General features: G+C 38.3%; 4 protein-coding genes across 5 annotated transcripts in view; 3 read left to right on the top strand and 1 right to left on the bottom strand.

Moving 5' to 3' along the window:
• LOC6524306 (allatostatin-A receptor) overlaps nucleotides 1-13,932 on the top strand; it is a 72,520-nt gene extending 58,588 nt beyond the window's left edge. The window contains exons 4-11 of the mRNA XM_002100129.3: nucleotides 3,173-3,362; nucleotides 3,466-3,561; nucleotides 4,342-4,492; nucleotides 9,534-9,652; nucleotides 10,610-10,685; nucleotides 11,519-11,674; nucleotides 11,741-11,849; nucleotides 11,964-13,932. Of these exons, the coding sequence (XP_002100165.1) occupies nucleotides 3,173-3,362; nucleotides 3,466-3,561; nucleotides 4,342-4,492; nucleotides 9,534-9,652; nucleotides 10,610-10,685; nucleotides 11,519-11,674; nucleotides 11,741-11,845 (893 nt within the window). The 3' untranslated portion in view covers nucleotides 11,846-11,849; nucleotides 11,964-13,932. The remainder of the gene's footprint in view (nucleotides 1-3,172; nucleotides 3,363-3,465; nucleotides 3,562-4,341; nucleotides 4,493-9,533; nucleotides 9,653-10,609; nucleotides 10,686-11,518; nucleotides 11,675-11,740; nucleotides 11,850-11,963) is intronic.
• Nucleotides 13,933-14,597: 665 nt separating this feature from the next.
• Nucleotides 14,598-16,857, top strand: LOC6524305 (probable insulin-like peptide 7). 2 transcript variants are annotated; one of them, XM_039377208.2, is made up of 3 exons: nucleotides 14,598-15,421; nucleotides 15,575-15,747; nucleotides 16,493-16,857. In XM_039377208.2, the coding sequence occupies exons 1-3, from the start codon at nucleotides 15,285-15,287 to the stop codon at nucleotides 16,714-16,716; spliced, it is 534 nt and encodes a 177-aa protein (XP_039233142.1). In that variant the 5' UTR covers nucleotides 14,598-15,284; the 3' UTR covers nucleotides 16,717-16,857. The 2 variants fall into 2 exon arrangements, with proteins under 2 accessions (XP_039233142.1, XP_002100164.1); XM_002100128.4 differs by having other exon boundaries at nucleotides 14,620-15,421; nucleotides 16,547-16,857.
• Nucleotides 16,844-19,606, bottom strand: LOC6524304 (poly(ADP-ribose) glycohydrolase). The gene is made up of 2 exons (XM_002100127.4): nucleotides 18,753-19,606; nucleotides 16,844-18,694 (listed from the first exon to the last, which is right to left on the bottom strand). Exons 1-2 carry the CDS (start codon nucleotides 19,598-19,600, stop codon nucleotides 17,227-17,229), a joined length of 2,316 nt encoding a protein of 771 aa, XP_002100163.2. The 5' UTR covers nucleotides 19,601-19,606; the 3' UTR covers nucleotides 16,844-17,226.
• A 1,025-nt stretch (nucleotides 19,607-20,631) lies between these two features.
• Nucleotides 20,632-25,434, top strand: part of LOC6524303 (nuclear transcription factor Y subunit alpha) — a 30,918-nt gene continuing 26,115 nt past the window's right edge. Inside the window, exon 1 of the mRNA XM_039377144.2 lies at nucleotides 20,632-20,872. The gene's annotated coding sequence lies outside the window, so the exon portion shown is untranslated. The remainder of the gene's footprint in view (nucleotides 20,873-25,434) is intronic.

Genomic DNA, 25,434 nt, shown 5'->3' with positions numbered 1-25,434 from the left:
TCTTCCCCTGGCAACAACTGCAGGACCCAAAATATTCCTGCATATCCTGCATATCCTAGAAGCAATCATTTATGCACTTAAGCCCACACACTCGGCCGCCCTTTAATTGGATCATAAAACAAAGGCCTCTGCGGAACATCTAAACTCGAACGGAACTCTAACTTTGAGATAGCCAATTTTAATTGAGTATAAATTTCTATGCCATTAAAGTTATGCCTACCCTAATGGGTCGTGTCCAAGTAATCAGCCAGTGTGATTTCATTATGCTCAAAAACACTGGGCTTATTATTCGTAAATTACTCCACTTTAGTACTCTTCAAATCAACAACAGAATTTTTGATTACTCCTTTGGAAAATCCTCCGAATCAGGAACATAAGTCCGCAGTAAATCGCTGCGCACTTGAGGCTTGAAATTTGCCCACTTAACTCCTGAGCTGCCTGTAATTTTGTATTACTTAATAAACGTTTCCCAATTGTTTGAATTTCAATTGTTTGCTTAGCAACATACACTAGTTGCAAGTAAATACAAAACAATTACGAACTAATTTAAGCTCCTTTAAAAATAAATATGCCAAAGTTAAAGTCTTTGTGGGTTATAAAAAAGGAAAAATAGGTAAACACTTTGAAAAATGTTTAAAACATTATTACTTAAACTTAAGCTTGAATGTTAAGACCTATCTTCACTTTTGTCTACTAAATCAGAACAAATTGCGTATACGCCGTGTCGACTTGAAGTGCATCAATAACAGGCTAAAAACAGGAAGGAAAATACGGGCAACAAGAGGGATAACGAAGGGCTGGGGAAATGGGTGGGCATTAGAGTGACATTAAAGTTCAATAAAAGTGAATTTATGCCCCCAGATGCGAGTGAACAGGAAATCCTGTCTAGAACACAGGCACACACACACACCCACATGTGTGTTGCCTGAATATTTGTTTATTTGTAAGCTCCTTTAGAACCAACGAAACACGCCCCTTTTTTTTGCTTCTTTGCAGGCCAGCATTAAATAACAAACGTTTTTTTCGCTTGAAGAACTTTTGCCGCTTTGGCTGCCGTGCCCCATAAATTATGGGACACTTTATTATTTTGTAAAATTCCAGCCAGCCAAGAATGAAAAAATAAACAAAAAATAAAAACATAAAACTGGCACACACTTTTTCTTGTAATGGCGGGAAAAAGTTAATGTCCCAACAAAAAACGCCACATTTTGGACCCTTTTTTTGTGCGAATCCTTCTCGTGTGTCAACAGGACCCGCAAAAAGTTGGTTAGCCACAGAGACTAGTGGGTGTCGAGTGGTCTGTGCCGCCTTCTGTTAATTGATAAAGCCTCAGAACAAAGTTGCCAACTGAACCCTATTTAAAGTGGAATAATAGACGCAAAAAATGGATTTTCTTTTGAAATTTTTTTTTTGTGCTTGCTGCTGCAGGTTTCATAAATATCTCGATTAATTGGGCAGAATGCTATAAACAGTTATTTAAGCGCCTTAACTCACCGAATGTATATATAATTTCATAAAACTAAAATATAATTATTTAAATATGTAATACATTTTGTTTGATTATTTGATTTACTTATGTTGTCCCATCATTTTCTTACCCTAGCAATTTCATGCAAATACGTATGCCAAAATGGCAAAAATTTGCTACCAATCTGTTGCCAAAAACTATTCAGCAATAAACAAGCAGAAATCCTTAGAGAAAAGCTTGGCAAGGGCTTAGACGGGGCTACAGTTAAAGCACCTTATGGCCCACATCTGTTGACCTTTTGTTTGTACATAGGTATATAATATGTACACAGATATACTCATATATTCTTACATGCATCCGGTATTATTGTCACCAATTTTGTACTATTGCTATTGATTCACATATTCCTGTTCCTGCTGCTAGTTATTACTCTGTTTCCGGTTTTTGCTCATTTTTTGTAGAGGGGTTTACGCTTTTCGCCTTGAAACATCCTGTGCTAAATATATATTTGAAAAGGAAATTGATTTGCGGGCGCGACTTTCTACCCTGGCTTATACACTCAAAACAAAATGTTATATAAACAACAATTTTATTATGTATTATCCAGTACGATGCTGATGTAATTTATTTTTATTTTTTAAGTGTACTGCGCGACATTTCCCATTTCCTTGGGTCTTTGCTACCTGTATTGCCGTACGTTTCCTCTTCTTTTGCTCTTAAGTGATTGTTGGCCTCTTGAGTTTGTACTTCCTTTGGCTTCATGGCCCACATCAATCCATTGGCATCAACTCATCGCATCTTCGTATGGGCAAAATAACATTTTGTTACAGTTCAACACTGTTTTAGCCCCTCTTTCGCTCCATTTCTATACATTTTCTCTCTTTTCTTGAATGTCTTTGTCACGCTTCTTTTGTGCGGAGCTACATAAATTGTTGGCTAATTGCAAGTGGCTCCTTTGGCCAAGAGAAAATATAAAAAAAAAGAAAAAAAATAGGGGGGAGGAACCTTAAAGGAGAAAAGGAGGTTCTTTAAAGGAGGAATAAAGAAAGCGAGTAAAAAGTGAAAGCTGAACACGACAACAAAGACTCAAAATGGTAACAATGAAGGACTCCTGTTCCATCGCCATCCCACCTTTTTTGACTTTTTACCCCTCGCACACACACGCTTTCAGCCACACAACCACACACGGACACACACACCCAAACATTTCGTATAGAAGTCTGCGTTGTTTGCTGCCTTTTGTCCGCGTAATTGGTGGAAAAGAAAAACTGGGGGGAAAATTGTGCTGTTGGGGGCTTGCTCCCACAACAGTAAGTGAAAGCTGGACCATTGCCATGACAGCAATATTCTTAACGTTATGAGCTTTCATTTTATTTAAGAATTTTCTATGAGCAAAAAAACTCACACCCAACTTGGGGACTAGCACATGTGAGGTTAAGCTGCATTTGGCCCAATTTGTTAAATTTAATAAAAGAGCCAAATATGAAAATAAAATTGAGCAAAAGTCTCGACGCTTATTACTTAACAGCAAAGCATTTAATCTAGAGAACTGAGTATGCCAAAGATATCACTGAGCCTTTAAAATCAAAACGATACATATTTAAAACACATTTATAATTTGTTTTAGAGTACGATAAAAACACATAATCAATGCGAACTGCCGTCTTGAAACAAGATTAAATACCAATTTGCATGTCGTTGCAGTGGTTGTGGCCAACCAGCAGATGCGCTCCACCACCAACCTGCTGATTATCAACCTGGCCGTCTCGGACATTCTGTTCGTCATCTTCTGTGTCCCGTTCACGGCCACCGATTACGTGCTGCCGGAGTGGCCGTTTGGCAACGTGTGGTGCAAGTTCGTCCAGTACATGATTGTGGTTACGTGCCACTGCAGGTGGGTGCCTCTATACGTAACCTCATATGGATATATCCCACATACATACATACATATATCCACACATACATATAACCTCTATATCCCGACTTGTGACTTGCAGTGTTTACACGCTGGTGCTGATGTCCTTTGATCGCTTCCTGGCCGTCGTTCATCCCGTGACTAGCATGTCCCTGCGAACGGAGCGCAATGCCACACTGTGAGTGTCTCATCTAACAGGACTTCTTTCGGTACACTGCGCGAAAGTCGCGGCCTTGAACGTCAATCAAGTGCATCCTATATAGATAGTGATTAATCAGTGAACACATAGTATGTCTAGAGCAAGAATCAACTAAAGGAAAGCAATCAGTTCGACGTTCAGAAAGAAGGCACTTTTCGTTCAAAAGTGTAGGTCATCTGCTCCCCATATCCACATCATCTAGAGTAATTGCATCAATTTGTCCGGGCTTTGTAATTAGCTAGCTCTGCCTACCTGAAAGCCTTGTTCCGTGGCCTCTGACCTTTTGCCTTCTACCTTCTGCCACCGGTTCTTGTTGCATAAATATGTCCAAAGATACTGCGCCCCAGTTACACAACTGAATCTTTAAAAATGAGGACGACCTTTAGGGCAGCGGAAAAACTTTAGCCGATAGAAAGTTGTCAACAAATTTCTTGGCCAACTAAGACAGATTTGCCAGAAATTAAAAACCACAAAAAATTGACCAGGAATTTTGTACCCTAAATTAAGTTGAAACTTTGTTGGCATGTTTCCTGATTAAAAAACTTACAAAGCGTCCAAAGAAACTTGAGGTAAAAACGAGGAGTAATGAAGGCGAAGTAATACTTAAAAAATATAAATGCTTACATACCTAGATGTAAAGTGCAATTCCGAAGATTTATTTTCATGAACAGCGCCATTCAAAGGTCTAAATATATTGAAACTCTTTAATATCTGTCAGTTCTTATACATATTTCTCTACTCCTTTTCCCATTTCCTTAGGGCCATCATGTGCGCCTGGATAACGATTGTGACGACTGCGATTCCGGTGGCACTTTCGCACTCGGTGCGGATTTATCAGTATCACGGAAATGCCGGCACCGCTTGCGTCTTTTCCACGGAGGAGGAGATCTGGAGTCTCGTCGGTTTTCAGGTTAGTTATATATTCTTACACTAAAAAAACGGGCAACTTTAGCATGGTGCAACCATTTTTATTTGATATATGGATAGTAAACACCATCTGAACACATAAAGTATTTTAGCCAAATAGATTATTTGAAAATAACAAATAAATATATATTTTGTAAGTATATAAGTATTAGCCTTATTGTGTTCTGTGTACATTCCACACACTTTGTTGGGACGGGATATCGCTTATTGTTGAAATCAAGTCATGTTTTCCAGTGCTTGCCCAGCAAAACTGCAATATATTTGCTACTTAGAAGGAGCACTTGTCTTCACTCCCACTTTCAGTCCACTTTCAGTCGTTCTACTCCGAAAAGCAGAAAACTGGTCAAGGTGTTAAATCAGCGAGCACCAAACAGCGAGGATAATATATACACTTGTATATATGGACGTTTAAGTCAGGTTGAAAACCGTGGGTTCATGCTGCCACAGAGACACCCCGCAGTTATTAAAAATATTTTTGGATTTATAGCACTTTTCGCAGCTCTTAATCAAAACAGGGGCCACACCTCTAACTAATCCACTGTGCATCCGCATCATCCACGCAGTGCACTTTTGCAGATCCTCCTAAAGGACAAATGCTTTCAGCAAAGTGGCTAACTGCAGAGTGTTCAGGGCCATATTTTGCAATTATTTGCCCGTTTTCTAAGGGAAAGATGGCGCACAATTCCATCATCATTATGGTCTAGATTCAGCCACATAGATCAGCGTTATCCCAAATGGTTTTTCCGTTCGCTTGAGTTGCTCATATTTTTTCGCCGAGTTTGTTATGTTTATTACTTGAACTTTTGTCTATTAATCAATTCGGGGACTTAGAAGGTCTTCGAGTGTTTCATGCCGGAAGGATGTTACACCGGAAAAGCTGGTTTTGGCCCTCAGGGCGCCGAGTGAAGGGAAGTGGATGGAACGAGCTTTGTCGTCTATTTCCATTCACACAGCGAATGAATGTGCCGCTGACAAACTACACTGAACAAACGTAACCCAGTTTTCTACTTAGATATTACAATTTACAATAAACACGAAAATGCTTTACTGAATGACTTAATTACTGTGGTACATCAAAGTCAGGAAACCACTTAGTAAATTACTGGTTTATGGGAAATTCGCTCAGTGTGCCCAGGTGACTTACTGGCTGACTGACTGACTGAATGACTGACTGACTGACTGACTCCTTGAGTTATTCGGTATCTTCAGCTAATATGCACCCGAGAATTTTGCCGGCTCACCTTTCCACTCCACTCGAAAACCAACTGGCACGGCAAATTGCACAGCTCGCTTCGCCCCTGGTTTTCCGACACTGACACGGATATGGATACGGAGACACGGCTACGGATACGTCGTGTGCTCCGTCCTTATGCCCCTGTCCTGTCCTGGCATGCCCCCTCTTCCCTCTTCCCTCTCCCTGTCACCTCACCCCACCTCTCCCCAAATCCCCCTGACTGTGCACATAAATCGCAATTGCTTTGGAAAACACGAAAGGAAACCGCAACTTTGGGTGCTTTGTACAAAGTGTGAATGCTCTTTGAACGGGAATCCCGTTGACAATCAAAACTTGGCAATTAAGGCGGCATTTTAGATTATGTTCAAATATATTTCGCATTATTTCAGAGCTATGAATATCATATGCTTATTGTATTTGTTTACTCACTACTTGTCATTCCATTCGATTTCTTTGCTAGTTCTTTTTAATAGAGTATCAAAATTGCAATGAGACGATATTTTTGGGAGGGGAGGGCCGTTCTTAGTTAGGATTTGATTTTCCGCCTCTGAAAGTAGTCATTGTCAGGGTCAATACATACATAGTGTGTTATTTCGAGCCTTTTCTGGCAATAAAATAAAAATGGATCAAACTTGTGCGGCGCATCCGTCAAAGCAAAACGAACAGTGAAACTAACGACCGAATTGTTGTCATCGTAAGGAACTCATAAAACTGAAACAAATAGTCTGGAAAGGGGCCGTGGAAATGGGGAATGTGCGGAAAATAGTGTTTATCTTTCAATACTGTAAGCCCAAAAAAAAAGGTATAGCCTCCCTCTAAGTTTATTAAAGTTGACTTCTGTTCCTTTTTGCTGAAGAAGTAGAGTTGAACGTACAAGAAGTGGTTTCTATTTAAACATAATATACAAGTACACAAGCTTTAATGTCTTAGGAATTAAGTTTACTATTACTAGTCAACTTTATAAAAGCTGTAAAAAAAGGGCCATCATTTGATGTCCGCAATATATAATTTCAATTAATAATTTCAATCATCTTTTTGGTAAATTTCCTGAGGGTAAATAAATATACACATATAGTATATACACATTGGTATATATTCCGAGGAAAATTTATGTTGAAAAGAAGCACTCATCAGAGCCCGTGGCAAGTTGATTAATTTCGCTGAGTGTCAAGTTGCGTTTATGGACAAATCCCAGGCGCAATTTTTGGGTCATACCGAATATTAAGTATACGCCCCCAACCATTTATCATGTGGCACACACTTCAGTTTATGGCTTTTTATTAGGACCAGCATAAAGTTTAAAGGCCGATCGAAAAAAAAAGCAAATACAAAAAGTTCGCTGCTCAAGTTTGGCAACTTTTATTTATGGCGATTGTGCTGTAAAATTTAATGGTGTATATCCATCGATTCAGCCATCTCAGTATCTTTGTTCTCTGGCATATTTTGCATCTTTCTATTTCCTAAGTGGAAGCTATATAACCCCCATGGCAAAGTTTATAGTTCCTCAACTCCATTTCGAGCTTAGATCTAGATATATTATACGCACTTGTCTCGCCCCATTGGCACAGCAAAATGGCTGGATCATCAATTTCCAAATGCAATTGGGCACAGGAAAAGTTCCATTTGGAAATGTTTGCTAATCATTTGGCGCGAAAATGACTTTCAGTTTTGTTTTATTTCGGTTTTAAATGACAATTTTGCTAAAAGCAGCTGAGCTCACTTTTGGAACAAGTTTTTGCTGACAACTAGCTAATTTTGCAAGTGGCCAGCAAAAGCTGGCAACATTTTGCAAATCAGAGTTTCCTCTTCTCTGCTTCATCTTACTTAACTGAAAACAATGCTGTACAAAATTATTAATTATAAGGTATTTTATCATAAAGCGCATTAAATTGTGCTAGTCCGCTTGATTGGCACTTTCAATCACGAAAAAGAGAATAAATAAATGTATTCACAATACATACCAATGTCTTGCGAATGTGCCATAAACTGCAGAATTCAGCAGAGATATCGTTAACATGATTGTCGCGCATTACAAACAATTTCCTTTGCAATCAACACTTTAATTAATGCATCGGTAATCCACCCTCATCTCGGCAAAATAAATAAGGGAGCATGCAAGTAATTCGTTATGGGATTCGATTTGCTGATACTTTTTTCCCAATTCTCAGAAAGTGAATTATTAATTAATGCATAAATATAGTATTGTATATCAAAAAATAATTTAATTTATTAAATTTAATATATATTATATATATGTATATATATATACCACATTTTCTTGTTTCTTGCTTAATAATTAAGTAATGGGTGCCCAGAGTGACATCAAGGTATCATTACGCCAGATCCAGATCACTGGGACCCGTATTCGGGGATACGATTTCGAGAAGTGTCAGCACGGATTATGTCACTCGTTCTGGTTTTCGTTGCCGTTGCCGTTGTCGTTGTCGATAACAAACGACATGTTCATTGGCCATGACCATGGGTAAATCCCAACAAAGTGATTTCGATTACGTATTCCATGGCTGTCAGGCATTTGCCTCGCGAACCGCCCTCCGAAATTTATGAATGTGAAGGCGGCCTAACGATTATTATTAACAATTACGGTATGCGCGATTTTATCGATGCACCGACAAAAATTATACACTTACATACAAACACATACATTTTCAACTTGTATTACATTTTACCTGGCAACATTTTTCGTGCTGTGTACTCTGGCGCTTCCTTTCCTTTTCCGTATCATTGCTTCCATTTCGCAGCCTACAATTGATATATGTACATTTATTTTGACTTGCACCTTTGTGCATATTTGGCTGCTCCTCATTGCCAGTTTTTCGATTTTCATCCGGTTTTTGCCGGGTGAAAGGGAAGTGGGAGGGGCCTTAATCATTTGCACCTGGCTACCGACTGCCTTCCACAAAGGCAAACCGATTCCACTCGAAAGTTGAGGCGCCGCCAAATGAGTTTTAAGCCTAGCAGCTCAATGAAAAAACCGAATGAAGCCTCAAAGAATTCAACTTGCTTCAAATACTTTAAATATCCTTGTTGCTGCTCTCAAAAGTTGGTAAAAGCTCCGAGGCAAAAAAAAAGGTCACAGAGCACTCAAAACTATAAAGCCAATTTAAAACGGCTTAGGATTAATTTAAACTATTGTTATATAATAATTTTATACAATTAATGTCAATATTGTGGCGATTTATTTGAGTGAGATTCCGGAAGCCAGGACAACTACTCGTATTTTTCCGCCAGCTTTACCAACACCACTATTTCATACACACGCTTATTTTATGGATACTATTTATATATAATACAAATGCATATATCTTTTTGTCTGTTGGGAATACGGCTAAGCGGCAGCTGGTAAATGGAAATGAGGGCTTTGGGTTTTTTTTTAGCGTTTTCAGGGACTGGCAAGTGTCTGGCACTCATATCTGGTATCTGGTCAGCATTACGGGTCAGCGCTTCTGACAATTTTCATGCAAAAACAAAAGAAGCTGACATGGCAGCAGATGGCAGAGGAAAAGCCTTCGACCAGTTTCAGAAGCCAAAAGCATGAAAGCAATCCTACAAAAAAGTTAAAAATAACTATACACTCGGCTTAACTGACGGCATACATTTTCTCAGGCACACTATAGTTTAGTTTTTTGAACCAATCTACACATCAAAAGCAAGTTAAAATCTAAACCTAGTAGAGTATTTTTATTCATGCAAGTTGCATAAATCTACTCGTGATCTTGAATCCGTATCCGAAGATATTTACACGCTTTTTATACTTTGTATTTCATTTAAGGTCTCATTCTTTCTGTCGTCATATGTGGCACCCTTAACGCTGATTTGTTTCCTGTACATGGGAATGCTGGCTCGTCTTTGGAAAAGTGCTCCTGGCTGCAAGCCATCCGCAGAGTCACGGTGAGTATATGTTATACTATGTATACTATGAAATGCTCCTGAGAGGAAAATGGCCAACAAACTCCAACACGCGAATATCGCGTATACGCCATGGGTGAAGGAATTTTCCTTTCACTTGTGTTTTTTGTGTTTGTTGCTACGCACCTACTGCCATGATGAATGCCTTTTTATTAGGCTGTGAGGAAAGCTCATGAGCTTCGGTTCATGCATTTTTAAGTGGCCAGGTCAACGAAACCGAATCATAAGTAAAAATGTGAGCGATATTCCCACAGGTTTCCGGAAAAATGAGAGTGACATGAGCGGAAAAAATCCAGCAAAATGGCAATTTTTGTTATATAATTTGGTCATATTTTGTGCTATCAGAGTTTAAAACATTACTATTATTTGATGACTTCAGCGTTAAATGTAGCATCTTAAATAGCCTCAAACAAGTTGTTTAAAATACGCTCTACGGATAAAGCTAAAAAGTAAAGTTACGTAAGCTACGCAGACGTGATCGGGGTCTCCAACCATCAATTTGCAGTTGAACTTGCGGCGAACTTTAAACTTCGAGAAATACCTTGCCCAAGTTCGGTTTTGTCATAAATCGAAAACTATTAAATTGTGCTCACTTATGGGAAGAAATGGATTCAAGTTTGATAAAACTACTTTGGCTCACATGTTAGCAGATGCGGTTCCTGTCACATATACCCTATGTACATGTACATATGTTTATACATTAGGGTGCGTTTTAAATTTGAATGGAAATGAACTTGCGACGAAGTGAACTTCGCAATCCGCACGCAAAGTTCATAAATCAAAGCGTGGGCAATGCAAAACTCAGCAACTGAACTGCGGCATAATTTATATGCACCCCAGATATGCATTTATATACATATATGCATATAGTATATATAGTATATATAGATGTATAGTATGTTTCGCCCAATAACTCTCCGATTTCGGTTGTTTTTTCAGAAAGGGAAAACGGCGCGTCACCCGAATGGTTGTTGTTGTCGTATTGGCATTTGCCATCTGTTGGCTGCCCATTCATGTAAGTAAATCACTAGCCATAATATAATAATAATCAAAAATGCAATGCACAAGGTGCATCGCCAATTTGACAACCAACCAACTAATGTCGACTTTTGATATAACTAATTATGATCGATGATTACCATTATGAATTATGATTACCGAACATTGTTGCTGTTAAAAAGAAATAGGTCAAGGTTAGTTTAAAGTAATGCCAGCTCGTCGTTGTTATTCTATGAACTTTGATAAACTTCTAGGCATTCCGAGTGGCAAAGTTCCTAATTAAATTCTCAGTTTTCGCGGCAAGAAAATGATGGGGCACATAATCGATTTGCTTAAAGTTTAACTTACGATTTGAGTAGCTTAAATTGGCAGTGGGAACAGCTGGTGGCAAATTTTGTTGGCAAACACAGTGTATAGTTGCGATAAATTGACATTTCCGATATTCCGGCCCCCCTTTGGATCAGTCTTCCCATTTATTTGCTGAAATGCTTAATAAGCCAGCAGCTGCTGCTCCTTGAGTTGCCAGCACTCAAAGTGTTTGCACAAAATCAATGTGCTCACAAATTACAAACGAAATTACAATTACACAGACACTTCGGACGACGGAGTGCAAGAAATGCGAACTGCATCAATCGGCCAGCATATGGAAAATATCAGTAAATGTAGGCTTCTCAAAGGAAATGTATTAGGTTCAAAATTTGAAATGCAATTTGTTTCAAATAGAATAAAATTATTGAAGTATTGTCTATTGCTTAAACAACAATATAAGTTGTTAAAGGAAATACTTACTATTTACTATTTGTATTTACTAGACATTCATTCATTAACTCTGGAAATACTTATTCTCAGGTTATACTTGTGTTGAAGGCACTGGATCTTTACGGCGGCAGCCACTTGTCGGTCATTATACAGATTATATCCCATGTGGTGGCCTACACAAATTCCTGCATCAATCCCATACTATATGCCTTCCTGTCCGACAACTTTCGCAAGGCATTCCGCAAGGTGGAAATCGCATAAATCCCTTCATCATTCGGTAATAATGAGATATCTTCTTCAATCAACTTGCAGGTGGTGTGGTGTGGAAGTCCGCCTCCTCTGATGACCAATCAACAGGTGACCAAGACCACGCGAACTGCAACCGGCAACGGAACGTCCAATATTGAAATGCTCTAAGCGGGTATGTGTATGATTTTACACTCCATCATCTTTTTTTTTTTACATGATAAAACAAGTGATATTATTCTTTTGCCTTTAAACTTTAAGAAATATAAGAAATATCCTTTACTTACAGCTCTCGAAAATAAACTAATTGAGATCGTCACATCATTTTTGAAGGCGACATACTAAATCGAAACAGAAAATGTGAATTTAAAGCTAACAAAGGACACAAAAACTTATGTTAGAATGAAAACGCGGCGCATATAAGTTAACTATAATGTATATATAGTAACCGATATATGTCTATAAGGAGAATATAATTTTCCGAATTATAAAATGTGATTGTTTTGATAGTTTAAAATGTGTAAGCATTATTTTCCTAAGCATAAGTAAAATGAAACGTATTTTATGTTGAGTTTATACGATTGGTGTCCACTTTCAGCGCCGTGTAAGTTTCATTTGGGACCTAGGACTTAAGAATTTAACAAATAATTTTAATTTTTAAGAAAGTTAAAGTTTATATCTGAATTGGTTAAATTTTGCACCTGAAATATTGAAAATGGCAAACAAAAATTTCCTGAAACAGAAATTAATAAGAGTTGACACACAATTTAATGAATAGATTTGAAAAGCAGAGAGATTTCTGTAAAAATTTGTAGATTTCCATGTTATAAGCAAGTCATACATCATTTAGCCATTAAGCGTTTAATAATATAAATTTATTATTAAAAAAAGAAGATGGAAGACAAAAGTTATTATAGATTTACATGACCACACAGAAATTGAAATTAGATTTAACGATTAAAAAGATTTTTAAAATTTTTTTTGTTCCCTATTTAAATATATGTTTTGGCAGAAAAGCAGAGAAAATAGGTAAAATTTATGTAGCACGTAAGAGAACTTTTTATTACCAGAGCTGTAATTTTAGACGCAAGAAATTGTTTCAAAGTCTTAAATAACCGACTCTGGTACTTGTTTCTAGTACTAGCGAAGCTCAATTGAATATAAGCGACCTATATATATTTAAGCCAAGTATAATCCCTTTAACCCTTTTTGTTATGCAAATTAAATCAATCATTAAATAGATCACCAACAAAGAAACCGCAGATAAATACAATGCTTTCATCTGCATAAATTATAGACCCCTTGAATAAAACAAAAGTTAGCCATAGGTCACCCGAAAGTCCTTTCCATTTCCTACTACAATTAATTAATTCATAGATTAGCCAATTGTTGACCATGCGAAATTGGTAATTTTTTAAGTTAATCATGTAAATTACAAGTATATATAAATAACACAATTTACGAACATTTGACTATTAAATAAGGGACATTATAAAAACATTTATATTGCTTTGTTGACTTTTTTTTCATTTGCTTCGGCCTTGCCGAATTTAAATGTGGCGCAAAAAACAGGAAATCAAAAATGGGAGTAAGTGTTCCTAGTTAAAACCTTGTTTTTATTCCTAAAGGATGCTACAAAAACTTAATTACATTTAGCCTGGAACATACAACCAATGGATATAATTTTAAAATACTTTGTAAATTACCTTACTCGATATTTATAAAGACAATTCTGATTGAATATATATATTTTGAAATCCATTAGGAACACATACTCCCAATTTAGTTAGCTACTGTATTTAACATAAAAAACTATTGTATCTATATATAAGCATATGTATAGCAACATAGATGCGTATATATGTATTTATATTTGTATTTGTAAATGTATTCTACTGCATTCCTAGCACAGTTGTGGAATTGAACAATATTTGAATTTAGAACGAAAACAACCGCAAAAATAATGGCGAAATTTAACGGAGGAAAAATTGAAATATTCTAGCATAAGCGTAAAATTTAAAAAGTTTTTTTGTGTACCCTGTAGGGTATTAGCCGCCTATCCTCACGAAAATTCAAACAAAACTAGCGAATAAAACATGCATTACGAAATGTACTCATCAATTCTCCATTTCAGTTATGCAGCAAATAGTTTATTGCGTAAAATGAAAAGCGGAACTTATTGTATTTGTATATGTATGTATATGTACAATAACATTTGTTCATTGTGTTAAATAAAATTGATGACTCTGTGTACACAATATAAATTTATATTTTTTATTGGCATGCCAGTGGATTTTTCTTCACCTTTGGTTGAAAACACAAAGTCGTTGCGCAATACAAATAAATCGTTTAAATCCATTGATTTAAAATCGTAAGCATTGAAGTTCATTAAAGGGAAGCCTTTTTACAATAATGTTAAGTGGCAGGCAAACAATTTCAGCATTAGTTTCACCCTTTATTTGTTTACTCATTGATTACAAATGACGATTTGTTTGTCAATTGTAAATATTTGGCTTTGAAACCAATATATCCTGCACGTTGAATATACTACAGTGCTTATTGCAACGTTGATTATTTAAACACATTCAAGATTTTGTATTTTATTTAGTACATTTCTCTATTTAAAAGTTCTCTTCGAAGGCACTTACAAAAAATACAGGAAAATAAGGCTCCCAAAAGGCAACCAACCACCGCCAATGTCATCCAAGAACTGAACTCGAAAAGCAAGCAAACGAAAAAGGACTTCCATTTGGAGCTGGTGAAGCATTGTGTGCAGAAAAAGTGCATCATAAATTCTCACAGAATGTGTAAACAGCGACATTATTTAGCTAACCTATTGTCTTGTGTGGGCGGTTTTTTGTTTTTATTCATACAGTGGGTTGAAGGGAAATCATCTTATAAAATTTTTCATAATTTTTACAAATTATTCTATTCCTGGTAGGACATAATACACTTATCTATTTAGTATTTGTAATAATAGACAGGAGAGGAAGAGAAGCATAAATCTATAAGGCTCTCGATATTTTCCTTACTTTCAGCCCACTGTTTCAACCACAGTATTGAAATTCGTGCAAATATTACAAAATTTATGCTAGCTGCGAAATAAAAACAAGTGCCCGACACTCGGCTCGTTTTACGAGGCAAACAGTGTAACTTGCCCGATTTTATGATGTTTTGTTAGCCAAGCAACAGGTTGCACGTGGAACGGGTGGCAAAATCGCAGGTGTACCAACCACAGAGAGAAGTGGCTCCAATTTGCGGCCCAATGGACGACCCGCAGATAAACAAGGCAATAAGCGGACAACGGGTCGCATACGCAATTGCTGCCGTAGCTCTTCATTAGATTGAATTGGCCGCGTGTGGAAAAGGTCCTGACCCGAGAGTGGGCCTCATTACTTCAAATAGAGCGCTGGCCAACCGATTTAATTATGCCGCCGACGCCCGACAGTTGGCCGCCACTCAGGTGGAGCCCGGGTCCCGGTTATATTTCAAAACCTGACAACACACCGGCCACAGCGGTCAGTCGGCACGCGTCCGTCGTGTGAACCACACACCAGGATCAGGATCAGGATCCCGTAGCCACCAAGTTCACCTTTGGGAAGTGCCCAAAATGACCAACATGATATTACAAAATACGGGCAGCTGGACGCTTTGCGGAGCACTCCTCCTGTTCGTCCTGCCGTTGATCCCAACTCCGGAAGCACTGCAGCACACCGAGGAGGGTCTTGAGATGCTCTTCCGCGAGCGGTGAGTTGAGCTCCCATTCATTTGATACCGCATTCGGTTAGTTCGCTCTGTTTCAAGCGGACTTACACAAGGTTGCTCTCTGCTAGAAACCCCATGTGCAATGTGTTGCGACGTACTAATCCCACTTAACTCGAAATAATATACATCTTTTAGTTCCCAATCGGACTGGGAGAACGTGTGGCACCAGGAGACGCACTCCCGCTGCCGCGACAAGCTGGTCCGCCAGCTTTATTGGGCCTGCGAGAAGGACATTTACCGACTGACACGGCGCAACAAAAAGAGGACGGGCAATGATGAGGCATGGATCAAGAGAAGTACCACGGATCGTAAGTGTACATGCTAGTTACAAATGCAACTTCTGCTATACCTGCAATGAAATCAAAATCAAAACAAGAGAGAACGCTATAGTCGAGTTCCCCGACTATCTGATACCCGTTACTCAGCTAGTGGATGTGCGAAGAAGAAATTTCAATTTCAATTTGGGCGTGGCAAATTTTTTGGCAAATCGATAGAAATTTACAAGACTAATACAAAAATGAAAAAATATTAAAACATTTTTCAAAAGTGTGGGCGTGGCAGCTTTGGGCGGTTTGTGGGCGTTAGAGGGGGCGTGGCAAAAAAATTTTTGGGATACCGATAGAAATGGGCAAAACAAATAGAGAAATGAAAAAAAAAGCACAACATTTTTCAAAACTGTGGGCGTCGTAGCTCTGGGCGGTTTGTGGGCGTTAGAGTGGGCGTGGCAAATACATTTTTGGCACACCGATAAAAATTTACAAGACTAATACAAAAATGAAAAAATATCAAAACCTTTTTCAAAAGTGTGGGCGTGGCCGTCTTAGGCGGTTTGTGGGCGTTAGAGTGGGCGTGGAATCGACAAACTTGCGCTGCGTCTATGTCCCTGGAGTCTGTATACTTAATCTCAACTTTCCAGCTTTTGTAGTTCCTGAGATCTCGACGTTCATACGGACAGACGGACAGACAGACGGACGGACAGACGGACATACATATATACTTTATATGGTCGGAAACGCTTCCTTCTGCCTGTTACATACTTTTCAACGAATCTAGTATACCCTTTTACTCTACGAGTAACGGGTATAATGACTCCTTCTGCCCTTCCAGCGGATGGCTCCACCTGGCTGCACGTGAATTATGCCAACATGTTTCTAAGAAGTCGTCGAGCGGATGGTCATACTCCATCGATATCGAACGAATGCTGCACCAAGGTGGGCTGCACCTGGGAGGAGTACGCCGAGTACTGTCCTTCCAACAAGCGACGCAATCACTACTGATTGGCCATCGACGTTGGATCTGCTTAGATATATACGAACATATATATATATATATATTCGCTTTTTTTTCCTGGTTGTTGTTGATGTTCTTGCTGTGGTGAAATAAAATCTATGGAAAATAAACAGGTTTCGGTTGAAAAAGAAACTTTAATGGCTTTAACTACAAATCTCGCATGATAAAGCTATTTACTAAGTTACACTTTGAATTGTAACCTTAAAAATACATCCATCAGAATGCTGATGATGTAGAAATCAGTAAAACAAGATTTGCATGATATGACAAATTATATTAATCACACGCAACAGTAGTTTTTTTAACATTAGCACAATTGTCATTGCTTGTGATGCGTTGTCATATGAAAAGCAGATTACAATATAATTTAAAAAAAAATTCACTTTATTTGACTTACAATCACCCTACTTTAAAATGCCCTAATTGTGTCCTTAAAGTTATCTACATTTTATACCTCATAAATTTGGGGCAGTAACAATCCTGTAGTGCAATATCACTTAGTCAACAATATCGTCCTCATCGTCCCTGACGTCCACATCGATCTCCTTACGACTCTTTTCTGAACCCTCAGCCTTGCTGCAGTTGGGCGTTTTTCGTGGCCTCTTCGAGGCCGATCCCTTTTCGTAATGACAGTCCAGCATCTCGAGCAGGGTCAACTGGCGGCTACCTGCACCTTCCGTTTTCGTGGCGGAACTGCTGGTTTGACCCGTTATGCTGCTGCTGCTAATTTTTCCCCTGCTTGCTTCCAGGCTAGCGGCCTCCATCATGGCATTAGCTTCCTCATCGTCGGACAGCAGAAGCATGGCCTGATCTTCCGAGGAATTTGAGTTATCTTGCGATGATTGCGCGGCCAAGAGATCGGTACTTTGTTGAGTTATGATGGTTTGTGGTCGGGCTGGATGCTTGTTGAGTTCTGGCGAGGATTTCGATGATGTCGGGGGCTTTGCCTGCGATTTTCCTTCACCAGATCCAGCTGCTCTTGAGGTTCCAGCTTCAGCGGATGCTCCTTCTCCAGGCCCATCTCTGACCTTCTTCAGTTCCTCTTTTATGAAGTCATATAGCTTCTTTTTGGATGCCTTACTCTCACGCGGCTCCTTGGAGCACTTCTCCTTCATAACCCTACTGTATGATCTTAAAGTACTCCAGAGCTGATGCACCGAAGTCCCTTCATTTCGGAACAACAGCCACATTTCATGAAAATCATCTCTAAACTCCACGTTCCCAAAGGTATAGTATGCCAAAGGTCTGCCCAACTGGGCGCAGACCATGAGTTGCAGCAGGGCTTTCAGGTAGGAATCTCCGCCGAATGCGCCGCACCCCCAATTACCAGTTGCTACACCCGGTGGTGGCGTCACCATCCAGTGAACAAATCCGATGTACGCCTTGTTCAGCTCCCTTTCCATTAGATCCTCGCGATATTGATGATGTGACTGCGCAAAATGAAGGGCATCGATGGCCACAATGGCCGTTTGTCGACGACCAGAGCTGTCTCTTGGCGTGGAATCCTCAAAGTTGCCGGACCACTCGAAGCTCCCGGCATATCCCGTATAGTTACTATACCTCTCGGCGCCCAACACCACCAGGGCCTCGAATGGTCGCAGACACTCCGTAAATAGTTTACCCACTAAGAGTTCCGGACAGATGACAAAGCGTATCTCCTCCTGAACGCAGCCGTGTCCCAAAACACCGCCACCTAAATATTTGTTCGCAAAATCCACTTGCAGCAGTCCGATGCCCTCATCCTCGATCGTTCCCTCGGCGTCCACATGCAATGGTACATCGCCCAGCGGCGCCGCACTTTCGCTCCAGTCAACCAGATTTTCCGGCAATCCGCTCCGGCGGACGAAGGACACCACACCGGTGGGCACATTGCTGGCATCCCGCTCTGTTGGACACACCCGACGGAAATAGTGCATAATGCATTTAAGCTTCTCCAGCACTGCCGGTCCCGTCGATTGGTAAAGTCTGTGTTAGAATGGAATATATTAAACCTACCCTTTGAATCTGTTCTGCTGTCGCTTACCTGTTAAAGTTGATGTCCGGGAAAGTGCTGTACTCGGACTTTCTCTTAAGGGTGTTTCTCCGGGGAAAGGTGCACAAGAAGGCATTGGCCAACAAGCACGAAATCTGCTGTTGACTCAGGCTCAAGGAGGCGTTCTTGTGTTGCTTGAGCAGCGGAACTGGCGATTGAATCAAGTCCGGAAGCCGCAATGCCAGTCGAATGATGCGCGGCAATAGATCCTCGAAGAAAACCCGTGCTTCGCTCTCGTCCAGTTCATCGTTCAGCAGCTGATGTAGGGCACGAAAGTGCCACTGATCCCTATAGGTGGTATTATATGATATTATCGCCGCCTGTAGTTCCTCACTTGTCTCAATGGGCTGCAAAAGGGCTCTTTCGATCATTCCCCAGCGGGAATCGATGGTGGTGGTGCCATCCGGGTTTTCCCTCGGATATTTCGACTCGGGCGCGCAGGGCAGACGCACATGCTCCGAGTCCCATTTCCCAGCTGATTTGTAGGGGCGTGGCGGTGTTTCCCGAACGGGCAACTGGTACGTAACCCGATGGAGATTGCTAGCTGTGACGGATGGCAAACTCTCCAGTTCGAATGGCCGCAAATTACGATGTATAGCCTCCATGGACACTCCACGCCACGAATTATCCTGTGAGTCCGCCAGATTTTCCGGATCCCCCTCTGTTTCCATCTCGGACATGCCGCCATCCGGCGACTTGGACATTCTGGCGCAGTTCAACCACAAACCCTTGCCCAGTCGGTTGGTCAGCACGGATGCAGTTGCTCCGCGGCAAAGTGCCGAAGATTGGTAAGCCTTTTGGAATATCGGAAAAATCAAGTGTGACCTTAATTCTGGCATACCGGTGTTTTAGGGATGAGCGATAGTTTACATCTCAAATATCGCACTTCAAAAATACTATTTATTCAAATGTCTAGTATTCAAAACAAAAAATAACTTCATTTAAAAAAATGACACAAAATTGGCTAAAAATCGTTTTTTTGTTTTTTTGCGTAAATAATTATCAGTAATTTGATCACAGCATTTGAAATAGTGGTCCAAATATGGTCCGTTTTGTTGTGTTTACATTGAATCAATGATCATTCGTAACTACTGCTCCAGCAATAGCAGCTACTATAGAATTAGTTTCAATTTTATTTTACAATTTTATTTTAAATTACAATGTCCATGTTTACATTTGAGGTACTAATAGTTATATATTTTGGTTTAGCCAGTAAGAACTTAAATTTACCTTTCTTTTTCCCCCGACGCAAGCAAATGTCCGAAAGTATAGCGGCTCTCTTCATTTCTGCAGCTCTGTACCTCTTTCCACGTCAGAGCTGACAGCTGGGTGTAGCTACTGGCAAAAAAAACGTAGCTCAGGCACTTAAACTTGGTCAAAAACACATTATTGGTATCATCTACTACCACAAAAATACATAACTTATACTTGGTATTTTTAAAAATACATTGTAAGAGTAGTTTAGTTAAGTAGGACTTTTGAGAAGCGCAGAGAAGGGCATATAGTATTATTTAGTATTTAGTATTTTGTAGTATTTAGTAATATTAATAATTATTACTTTTAATACTCGGCGACCAGAAACTGGCCTCAATATACGTGGGCTCAAATACTCATCATTAGGCAAGTCTGTTGAATGAGTAATACCGTGCCGGTTCTATTGGTGTGGTTTAAAGATTCTTAAATATATATTAACACGTTTTTCTATCTAAATCCATCCTAGTACTTATTTATTGTTAAGTAATGTAAAAATGTTTTTACTTAAATTTGGCGGGCAAAAGTGTGCCCATTTAATATGGTTTTTTCTTTCACACTGTTACTAGTATTTATGAAATGCCAACATGTGTGCGTTGCAATGTGAATGTCAAATATAACCGGGCAGCAGAAGCAACAACAAACAGGAAAATAAACGATAAATCTACCAACAAATTGTCAACTATTTTCTCTATTTTTTTTTAAAGTGCGAAACTATCATAACGAGCGCCAAGTCAAGTTAAGTGAAAGGATTTCTTTTCACTCTTTCGTGCGGCAAAACTAAATAGTGCATGTACCCAGGAAAATATATTTAAAAGCTTTTGAGGGATTGTTAGAAATATATTTGCCACTACAGAAAGGTAAGAAGCTGCAGAAAACAATTGCTGTTTTGTGTTTTTTACAAGCACTTTAAGCAAATAAATGTTTTTTTAGTTGACGTCAGTGGTCAATCTAAATTTTTTTCAGTTTTTAACCCTTATTGTGTGGCCTTCTCACTCACACTTATATATGTATGTAGCTGTGGTATTTTGCTAGAGCTTACGTGTTAAAAAGAGGAAGAGAAACCGCTGCATACACGTGCAAAAGTTCTGAGAGCGGTCAAAAGAGAGCGAGAACGCCGTTGTTTGTTTTGAAAGCGTCGCAAAAACAATATAAAAAAGGTCATAAAAACTAACACACACACACACTTGCAGCTGAAGAAAACCGAAAAGCAAATTCTCAGCTAGCTAAAAACCAAAATAAATATAATTTATGAAATGTACTTTTGCTAAAGTTCAACACACCTTTATCTCTCCGCCAAATTTGTTTGCCATATCTCGTTCTCTCCTTTCTGCGTAAACAAACGAAAAAGCTTTGCAAGGAAAAAAAAACACAAAAACAAAAATCTAATTATCAGAAGAATTCTAAGACAAAAACCAAGAAAAAAACGTTTCTCTTCATCACTCTTCGTGCCTACGTTTAGCCTTCAAATTTGCTTAGATTTCGCCTTGACCATAACCTAGAAATACTCGAAAAAAGTACTGTCAACTCGCAATAAGTTCAACGTTACATTTTGAACTTTAAATAAATGCAGATATTAAATGGAATTTACTTCACTTTAAATATCTAAATAATAACTTTAGATTTCGGTGAACATCGTCAACAATATGGAGTCTTCACTGTACCTGTAGCGCTTTCTCTTTTCTCTTTTGCGTCAGCGAAAATAGATGGCATAATCGGGGGCAGTGTTAGGGGGTGGCAAAAAAACAAGCACCAACAAAATTGCATAAAGCCGAATAATCGCTTGGAAAAAGCAAGCGACGAAAAACGCAAAAAAAACGCGAAATGTTAGTAAACTTTTTCAAGGTCACCTCAAAAGCATGAACTAATACTAATCAAAAGCTAAAAGAAGCAGAAGACTGCAGTTCCATGAGTCAGTTTCAAAAATGAAACAGGGCGAAGAGAGGGGAAAAAACCAATTTGAAAATTACATTTATTTGTGAAAATTTCTCTAGAATGTAGATTAAAATATTCATTTGTACATATTGTAAAGAAATAATTAATTTATGTGTCCGAATATTGATACACTTTGTATTTACAAAATTGTACTTTCAATTAGTTTCAAAGTGGTTGCCAGATTATATTTTTTTATACCAAAACTTTAAAACTAAACCATTTGCCTTGTAAAATATATATTAATCATAAAGTGTACAATAATAATAATAAAAAAATAACATTTGACAAGTTTTGATATTCAACAAATCATTGCGTTCTATTAACGAGCGATTACTGTACTCGTATTTATGTGCGAAAGGCGGGTTATATCATGTGATCCAGAATTGTTTGAAATGTTTGGGCTTAAAAGTTCGAATGACAACATCTAAAAAGACTTCTAGAACTTATTAATTTTGTTAAAATCCAATTTATAGGTAATTCTTATGTGTATTCACTTGCTTTTGATTGGTAGGCTTCAATTGTATGCAGTAATAAAAAGAAAAATGAAATGAAATGATAAATAAAATTGCGTTTGCTTGTTTGTGTTTCAACTTTTTTTCTTTGCTTTTGTCAACGCGACTTGGCTCACATTGGCAAAACAAGGTGCAAAACAAAGAAGAGGCGGATGAATGAGAAGAGGAAGATAAAGTGGGGAAAACCTTGCAGTTACAGGGTGGACTGGCTATGAGCAACTATGTATGTATGTTTAATACAAAAAGCATTTATGCATCCATCCATATATGCATGTATAAATTCTGAGCAATGATATTAAGCCTAAAATAGTTCTTAAAAAATCATTCAATGGTCGTAAGTACCCCCCTTTAGTGCGATTGCAAATGCCAATATTGTGCTGTGCATACAAGTGCAAGCGGACAGAGAGAGAGGCAAATAGACAACTAGAAAGAGAGGGCTGGCCACACGTGTTGCTAAGGAGGGTCGCTCAACTTTATCGCTCATCCACCGGGACCCCTTCGCATACCCTGCGAACCCACAATTTATTTATTTTTTTGCCCGAAAATATTCGCACACTCTCGCAAGCAAAATGAGAACAAAAACAGAGTGCAAAAAAATTAAATTCGCATGCGCGGATGACCTTGAGAGTTCTATAAGACGAAAAGCGAGACTGAGACGCCTGCAATGCGAAATGGGAAAGAAAAAATATAAAACAAACATCACAAACAAGAGCAAATTTTCTTTTCAACACAACCAATAAAAATTGCAATTTCGCTTGCTAATGGGAGTAAATTCTTATAAGAATTATACACCTTTGATTTTTGGGAACGGAAATTATGTATTTATAGCAGATATATTATATCCAACATTAAATGCAGATAATCTATTTATGTTTTGCATCATCAGCACATATAAATAATTTATCTATTTACCGTTATTATTAATGCGAAATGCCCCTTTATAAGTAGACATATGTACATACATACATACATAGTAATATTTTTTAACTTTTGGCAATGTTCGTTCACGCCCCCGTCGGAGCAAAAAGTGAAATCGTTTTTACGTATTATTTTGCAGCTTTTCAAAATAAAACCCAAACGAGCAAACTATACCGAAATTCATAATAAATAAAAAATTGTATACATGTTCACACATACAACAATATGGATAAAGCACCAAACAATAATATCATATAAAATAAAAACAAAAAAGAAAAGGTGATGGCCAGTCAAGAAGGCCTTAACCCCAATAAACGTGTAAAAACAATTAAAAGGCTACAAAAAAGCATTGGCAAAAATGTAAACAATAGCAACAACACCATAACAAACGCGTCGCAGACCAAATGAAAAAAAACATAACATTGCTTATTTATTGTGATTTGTGGGTGGTGAAAGTAAAAATAATTTTCTTAAGGTACCTTGCTTGCAGACTTTAGTCTAAATATGAAAATAACAGACAAGAAACATTCAAATTTATCATACAAAATAACTAGCAATTAAAGATAACGCAACGGAATGCCGACAGATGGCGCCACCTGATGATATCAGATAACAGACAGAAAATATAACTCATACGGAATAGATATTAATCTATGTAGCTACTTACATAATCTTAAGATCCAAATGCAAGATTATTTACAAACAATCAAATAAACACATATGAGAACCAAAACGAGTTCAGTTACAATCTTTATATAACGAACTGGAAAACAAAACCTTGAGACACAAAAAAGCGAAAAAATAAATAGATAAACTACAACAAATAAAGCAAATTGTCTGATTTTTTTAAGCTAACAATTGCAATTATTTCAGCATTAAAAGTTATTTGGCTGCTGCAAAAATTAATTCGATTTTAATTTGTCGAGCATAGGGCTGTGCTGCTAGCTCCTTTCCGCTTCCGATTTCTGTCTCTGTTCGATTTCGGTCTTATAGAGTGGAGATATACATACATACATACATACGTTTGTCGATCCGATCAGTAGTACATCGGTTTGGAACTATGTATGTGAATGTATATTTATTTAATCTTTTAAATTGGCAATAAGATTTGTAATAATCCCCTTTACACATGGTTTCCGTCTTAATTCCTTCAGTTAACATTGCATTTTTTTTGCTTTGTTACGCCGCTGACGTCAGCGACGCCGGCAGTGCTGCAAGCGTCGCAGTCGACGTTATCAGAGGCGTTGTAACACAGTCTCTCTTTATGGGGGCTCAGGAAAGGGGGGCATTAGTCACTTCTGACAGTCACAGACTAAATGGCACTTGTAGTCCGTTCATAGAAAAAAAATTGGGAATGGGGGGGCTAAGGTTGGGGAGCCGAAAGGCCCCCTCCCTTCTCTTTCGTTGGCTATAACAAAAGTTAGGTAAAGCGAAAGGCTGATAAGCTAAAAAGTGAGTAATGCTTAAAGCATACAGTTTCAAGTGACGAATTGCAGGTGTCTGAATAAAGTAGTTAAAAACTTATTGTGTGTATCACAATGGAAGACAAATAGCTAACTAAATGATTTCCCTCGAACAATTCCACACCGAAATTCCGTTTACCTAGCACTATTTATAAAAATAATAATTAAGCGGCGATTTTGTAATCAATATTACATAATTAAAATTCGAAGTAAAGCTGATGCACTACATATAATGCAATTACCAAGTATTAGTAATAAATTGACACTTCCTAGAATTGAAAATAAACATCGAAAAATTAAAGCTCATACTCTGAAGAACTGCTTTCGAGCGGAACTTCAAAGAAAATACAAAGTATACAATTTTCCCACACGCTTGTTAAATATTAATCAACAAAAACCTGCAGAAAAAACAGCGAACCGCCAAAAATTATAAATAATTATTTTTGTCACATTTTCAATGTCAACGTTGTCATACATTGTCAGCACAAAAATTAGCAATATTTTTGTTTTTCCCCTCAATTTCTGTTTTTGGCTAGTGCACTCTGAATTTTCAAATTTTTTTATGTTACTTGCGTCATATTGAAAATTCCTTGG

This window comes from Drosophila yakuba, chromosome X (assembly GCF_016746365.2).
Source record: "Drosophila yakuba strain Tai18E2 chromosome X, Prin_Dyak_Tai18E2_2.1, whole genome shotgun sequence".
Taxonomy (NCBI): Eukaryota; Metazoa; Arthropoda; class Insecta; order Diptera; family Drosophilidae; genus Drosophila; species Drosophila yakuba.
The sequence above is the reverse complement of the archived record's forward strand: the minus strand, read 5'-3'. Positions and strand labels throughout refer to the sequence as shown.